General features: G+C 51.1%; 1 protein-coding gene across 2 annotated transcripts in view; it reads left to right on the top strand.

Annotated features, from left to right (window-relative positions):
• LOC110337042 (protein ADP-ribosylarginine hydrolase-like protein 1) overlaps positions 1 to 7,087 on the top strand; it is a 34,620-nt gene that overhangs the window by 12,706 nt on the left and 14,827 nt on the right. The window contains exon 7 of one of the 2 annotated variants that reach the window (XM_029532086.1): positions 3,727 to 3,880. In XM_029532086.1, the coding sequence (XP_029387946.1) occupies positions 3,727 to 3,880 (154 nt within the window). Of the gene's footprint in view, positions 1 to 3,726; positions 4,062 to 7,087 lie in introns of those variants that run through there. The other variant, XM_021219784.2, reaches the window with a different exon arrangement.

Raw genomic sequence — 7,087 nt, 5'->3', positions numbered from 1 at the left:
AGAGTCCGTATAGGCAGGGGGAGTCACCTCATAGAGTCCATATAGGCAGGAGCATCTTGCACAGACAGGATGGCAAAAAGACACACACTTGCGTCGTCCCCTCGTCCTTTCGGACAGGGATGGAGTGAGCGCAGAGGATCTAGCATGTGAGCCGATAGTTCTGAGACAAGCTAGGAGATGAGGAGGGTTGTAGGGTGCCTGGCATGGCCAAGGGAGGTAGGATGGACCAGGCTGGCTGAGAGACTCAGACAAGGAAGTCACTGCTCTTGTAGCTGCCTCCAACCAGGACACGTGCATCTTGGTGCAGTTGAGCATGTGGCCAGAGCCCTGGGCTGCCAGTGGAGTTCTGTGTGGGGCCAGAGCTTTGTCAACATTCTTTCCACTCTCCTCAGAGAATTCAACTGGTGTCAGGGCTATCCTGGATGTGCCTTTAGTAAGGGAGACAGGAAGGCTGTGGGAGGTCAGGCCTGGCTATCGCACCATTTTGTCATTCCTGCCCTTCCTGGGTGTCTGTGTTCCGGCCTCTCCCAGGGCCAGCTCCCAGGTCTCTAGGTGTATCTACACCAAGAAGCAGGGCCCTGCCTGCCCCTCCGTCGGCCCTGGGGCCCCACAGCCTCATTCTATCCAGTTGCTCTCCCCACTGTGTGTGCCCAAGCATGCCTGTGCTAGGCCATGAGAGTGTGTCTGGAACATTAGCAGGGCTCAGAAGCGGCTCAGGGTCAGAGGTCATGTGCGTAGGAACCACGGACAGTGCCAAGGTTCCCAGCAAACAAGACAAGGGCCACATGATTTAGATGACATTGCCCAGATTTTTTTTTTCTGTTAGAACTGAAAAATTCTTGAAGCTTTACGTGCTACATAAGTGTGCTCAATTATCCTCCTTGCACTGGTTCTTTAATATTAATATACACAGATATATTTTTATTGGAATTGTTTTGGATCATCTCTTGTGTGCACTTCCATGAACATGTCTCAATGTGTAACACTTTGGATGGTTCCTCAAAATATTTGTTCTCATCAATTAATTTATGTATTCACTTTATATCCCAATATCAGCACTCCCCCCTCTCCTCCCAGCCCACCCTTCCTTCCTCCCCTGAGAAGAGGGAGGACCTCCCTCCGGGTATCACCCCACCCTGGCACATCAAGTCACTACAGAACAAGGTGCATCCTCTCTCACTGAGGCCAAACAAGGAGGCCCAGTCAGGGGAACGGCATCCACAGGCAGGCAACAGGTCCCCTGTCCCAGTTGTGGGGAACCATATGAAGACCAAGTTGTACATCTGCTATAGATGTTCAGGCTTGGGGGAGGGCTTGGTCCAGCCCATGCTCGCTCTATGGTTGGCGGTTCAGTGTGATTTTTAAAAACTGCTTGAGACAGCAGGAAGCAGGCGACCCTGACAAGTGATTGTGAGAAGCAGGCTGCGAAGCTGAGGAGAACCTCAGCAGGCAAATGGGTGGCTTAGTATGAACAGGACTCTGAGTTTGATCCCTGGCACCACGCACATGCATGCACACATGTATACACATGCACACACATGCACACACACATGCACACTGCCACATGCCCACCCATGTACATGCATGCACATCATCACATTCATGCACACGCACACACACACATGCACACTGCCACATGCACACACATGCACACTGCCACATGCATGCACACGTACGCACACATGCATGCAAGAGGCATGGTGTTGCATCCCTGTAATCCAAGCACTTGGGAGACAGAAGCATGAGGTCATACTTGGCTACCTAATGAGTTTGAAAGCAGCCTGGATCACTTGAGACTCCATCTCTAAAAAGCTATGTGTGAGACGGGGAGCGGGCGTGGCTCAGCAGGTAAAGGCAATTGTGGCCAGGCCTGATAACCTGAGTTTAATTCCAGGTCATTAGAAGGAAAGAACCAACTCCTCCATACAGGCACCGCGGCAGGCACATGTGCACGCTCACGTACACACAATAATCAAATGGGCCAAAATCTTTTTAAAACGGGGGTGGGATAGGGGGATTAGAGTATCTCAGTTGGTAGAGTACTTGCCTAACAGCACTGAGCCCTAGATTCAATCCCCTGCACCTTATAAATTATCTGCCATGATGGCGTGTGCCCACAGTCCCAGCATTAAGGACACCAAATCAGTATGTCCAGGACTTCAAGGCCACCCTGAGCAGCAAAGGACCCTGACTCCAAACAAACTATGGGCTGGAGAGATGGGTCAGCCGTTTAAGTGAACTCGCCGCTCTCACAAGTAACCTGGGTCCCGTTTCCAGCGTCCACATAGTAACTCACAACCACCACGGATCCCACGTCCAGGGGCTTCGATACCGTCTTCCGGCCTCCACCGGCAACAGACACACATATGACTCACATGCCTCCATGCAGGCAAAGCACTTATATCCATAAAATAAAAATAAGGATTAAAGAAACAAACAAAGAGAAGTAGGCGGCGGCTGAGTTTACCGCAAGCCAGAGAAGGAAAGGTGTGGAGCGCACAAGTGTCAGAAACAGAACAGCCCGGTGCATTCCGCGTATTCAACCTTAAGGGCAACTTTATGAATTGTTATGAGGTGGGCAGCATATTTATGGAATGTCCTAGTTAGGGTTTTCCTGCTGTGAACAGACACCATGACCCAGGCAAGTCTTATAAAGAACAACATTTAATTGGGGCTGGCTGACAGGGTCAGAGAGTCAGTCCATTATCATCAAGGCAGGAGCATGGCAGCATCCAGGCAGGCATGGTGCAGGAGGAGCTGAGAGTTCTACATCTTCATCTGAAGGCAGCTAGGAGAAGACTGGCTTCCAGGCAGCTAGGATGAGGGTCTTAAAGCCCACACCCACAGTGACACAACTAACAAGGCCACACCTTCCAATAGTGCTACTCCCTGGGCCAAGCATATACAAACCACCACAGGGAGTTAAGGTAACTCTTTTCTCCTCTCAGTCATGATGGGCTAGGCCTCCCTTTTAGGATATTTCTTCCCATAATCCACTAGAAAAAGGCTAAAAAACGATGGCTGAGAAGCACAGAGTAAGGAAGCCAAGCACACACGTGTGACAGGCGAGAAGGTACCCTGGGACCAGAGTTTCTGACCTAGAGGGACAGCCTCACTGCAGCATGGAGGTTGCCTGGCCACAAAGGGTTCTGACCATCAGGAGACATCGTTACTACACGCAGATGCGTTTTGTTGGTTACCTCACGCATAGCTCCTTTACAACATTGCTCCAAGTCTAAAGATGGATCTCATGGCCCCCTCGCCGTTGAGAAACTTGAGGCTTTATTGTGAAAGCTAAAACTGGGCCTTTGCAGATTTTCTGGCTGTACAAACAGGACTCGGGCCTGACTCCATTTGAAGACTCCATTCCCCCTGCTCTGCTTCTCAAATCTACCTGTTACCGAACACCACTGGGCTGGCTTGGGGTAGCAAGATGGCATCTGAATACGGGAAGAGAATGGGGGAACCCCTGTAGATCAGGGAAGAGCCTGGCGCTCTCAACTGTGACTGCCTCAGGGTCCTGTACATTTTGAGAGAGGGGACTGCCACCTACCCCTGGCTGGCCTGATATTCACTTTCTAGCCCAGGCAGGCCTTGAACTCATGTCAGTATACCCGCCTCGGCCTCCACTCTTCCTGTCTTCTCCGGGGTGGTCTCAGAGATGTGGGGGAGCAGGCTTAGTCAGCGGGGAGCCCCTCTAGGATGCACCTGTGTTTGCTGTTTCAGGAGAGAGCGGAGCGACAGGGACGATCGCCGGCTGCCTGTTCGGGTTGCTGCACGGCCTGGCCACTGTTCCTCGGGGCTTGTACCAGGAGCTGGAACACAAAGGCAGACTAGAGGACCTGGGCGCGGCCCTGCACCGCCTGTCCACAGAAGAAAAGTAAAGTGTTTCTGACATTTCCTCTCCCAGAGGGCAGTGCGGAGCGCCCACACTCAGGCTTAGAGCTTCCTCTAAGTTACCACTCGAGGAACACACACCTCGTGGGGTCGTAATCCAACTGTAACTTTCCCCTCCAATAGCAAACCCTCTTTGCTATATAAAATACGTTGTCCTAAGAGAATATTTCTCCTCACCTTCTCGGAAGCCTGGTGCTCTGCTGCCCCCCCCCCCCGCACCCCGCCCTCCCATTTCTTGAGCTTGCCTCACGCAAACCTCCCGATGGTTGGTGACAAGCTATTTCCTGAACAACAGGTGCATTTCATTCTGTCCCAAGTCCAGTGATGCTCGATCACTTTCCTGAACAACACTAACAGCCGTGGCTCTCTGTAGAACCTTCTTCAGTCTTTCCGCTGCCTAGTTGTATCTACCTGCGACCCTGGGGGTATGCTGTGGGGTGGGGCATCTCTCTGCTGCAGTCAGATTCATTCATGTCTCATGGTTGGTGGCTTCAAGATGTACCCAGGGCTGTCATTTAACCTCTTTACCATGTTTTGGTCACACGTGGCACCTTACTTTGATAGCTTAGATCCACGTCAGAGGAAATCTGTAGCCTCGGTGTCCCATTCGTTCCATGGTGTTTCCCCAGGATGGGTTGGCTGGGAGTGTGGAGAAGGTGGCCACACATGCTCCTCCAACCGTGGCTTTCAACATGGGTTTTCCTCCGTTAGTGACAAGTGTGAAGCCAGCCACCATCGATGACAGATGGCTGGGACTGTGCCTGGGCAGCACTGCTGGGGCTGTCCTGTCAGTCCTGTGTCCTTCTCACATGAAGACTTGTCTCTGAGGAGAGCCAACACTGTCTGCAGTGAGAGGCTGCTGGGGTCCCTTTGAAGCTGGTGGGTGGGGACTAAGGCAGTGGGCATCCATTCGTTGGAATCTGCAGAGCCTATAGGATGCAAACTCTCCCCGGGCCTCGCCTGATTCTGAGGGATGGGATTTGGGGATGCCTCTCTGTCCCCACGTGGTATTGAGTAGACAGATGGGCAAATGCCTGTGAAATTTATTACCAAGGGGTGCCAATACAGGCTTAAAGATGTGATGGGACTTCCTGAAGTTGCCCTGTCCCAGGTGTCCTAGGGAACTTAACTGTCCTGTATTTATGGCGAATCAAGCATGTCTTGGGGCATAGCTGTTGTTTTTTGAGAGTATCTGGCTTCCATTTTGTGGATAAGAGTAGAGTCATATGGCGGACGGGTCTGTGGTGCCTGACACTGAGCAGGAGTGTTTGTGTGTTTGTGTGTGTGTGTGTGTGTGTGTGTTTACTGATTTTTTGAAAGGTCTCTATATAGCCCTGGCTTAGAACTCACTATCTAAATCAGACTGGCCTGCTACTCACAGAAGTTTGCCTGTCTCTGCCTTCCTGGTACTGGGATTAAAGGCGTGTGACACCATGCCCAGTTCCATTGTTGGTTTTGTTTTGTTATGTTGGGATAGGATGTCACTGTGTAGCCTGGGATGGCCTCAGGCTTGTGATCCTTCTGATGTGCTCCGCCTCCCCAGCACTGGCTACGGGCTTGTGCCAGCACACCCGGCTGACCTCTACATCATGTGTGCGAACAAATCAGTCTGCCAACAGCACGATACGCCGGGCTTCATTCTGGGACAGTTGCTTTGCTCGCCTAGTTCTGATATTGTGGTGCAGGCAACATTTTATTGCTCCTTAGTTGAATCGGTGAGCGAGGAACTAGCTACCTCTTATGAGCCTAACACCTTATGAGTCAAATACCTGAAACTAAGGCAATGCTGTGTGCTTCAACACAAGGTCAGTACATCTGTGCGTTAGATTTTTGAAGGGATCAGTGTTTCTTATTCCTAGGTGACAAACTGGGGTGACTTACATGTGTGTTACATGTGTGGGTCATAGATACGACCTTCTGTACCCATTTTCTGCCTAAAGCAACAGGTGGGTATCCACTGTTGGTCTAGAGGCACAGGCATGTAGGCTGAATCTGGGCATAGGTTGAGAAGTCTTGGTTTCTGGAGAAGGCGATCTGTATTTCAGTGTGTTCTTGAGAATGTCTATGAGCTCGGTTCCCAGCAGAGAGTCATGTTCCCGGAGGAGGAATACACGTTATGTGGGCAAGGCTGGTCAGGAGACACAAAGTTTTGGAATTCTGGCTAATTTAGAGGAATTTACCTAAATTCAAGAAAGAGACAGAGAAAGAGAGACACATAGAGCAAGCACAGTGGAGATGGACCCAGAGCCAAGGCCTTACGTGTGCCAGGCAGGTCCTCTGTCACGGAGCCACAAACCCAGACCCAGGTCTTTCATTTATATTTGAAATCATTTTCCCAAGGCGTTCATATCTGAAAGCCAGATAAGAGGTCGGTATTTTGGATGACAGCCCTTTCTGACATTTGGAGGGTGTAAATCGGCTAGACAAGATGATGATTCCTCAGAAAGTTTAACCAATTAGATTCTTAAGCAGGTTCTAGCAATGCACAGTTATGAGGTCAGTACTTTGGAAGCAGAGGCAGGAGGATCACAAGTCTGAGGCCAGCCATAGCTGTGCTGATGGGGCAAGGCTAGAGCGGCATAGTAAGACCCCACCTTAGAAGGAAAATAAAAACCAACAACAACAAACACAGCAGAGCTTACACAGCACCAGGTACAAACACTCCCCTGCCACTCTCAGCCAAGTTCCAGTCTCAGCCGGTTAAGTCCCAGAGCTGTTTGGGTGCCTGGCTTCCCCAGTCTCTGCCCTGACCATAGTAATGGCAGCCACCACTGTCAAGCGCGTATCTCCATTAATCTAGGTTTTCTGTGAGGTAGGTAGTGTTGAAGAACTTGTGTTGTAGGTGGCAAAGTATCTGGAGGCCAGAGTATCTCACTTGGGACAGAGCAGTAGGAGTTTAGCTCCCATGTCTGACAACCCACGCCTTTCCCTCTGCCCCCTGGCCCAGGCAGCCTCTGTGCTGTCCATAGCCTCTCCTCCCTGAAGAGAGTGGCTCGGTGGGGTCAGTGTGCCTGTCCTGAAGGGAGATGGAAAACCAGCCCAAGGGTGAGTGCTGATATTAAAAATGCCCAACCTGGTGTTCAACGCAAATGCCTCATTAAAATCTCCATCATTGCTTGGGGGCAGAGGGGTGCACACTTTTCATCCCAGCACTCGGGAGGCAGAGGCAGAGGCAGAGGCAGAGGCAGAG

The sequence above is a fragment of the Mus pahari genome, chromosome 19 (genome assembly GCF_900095145.1).
Source record: "Mus pahari chromosome 19, PAHARI_EIJ_v1.1, whole genome shotgun sequence".
In the NCBI taxonomy this organism is placed as follows: Eukaryota; Metazoa; Chordata; class Mammalia; order Rodentia; family Muridae; genus Mus; species Mus pahari.
The sequence above is the reverse complement of the archived record's forward strand: the minus strand, read 5'-3'. Positions and strand labels throughout refer to the sequence as shown.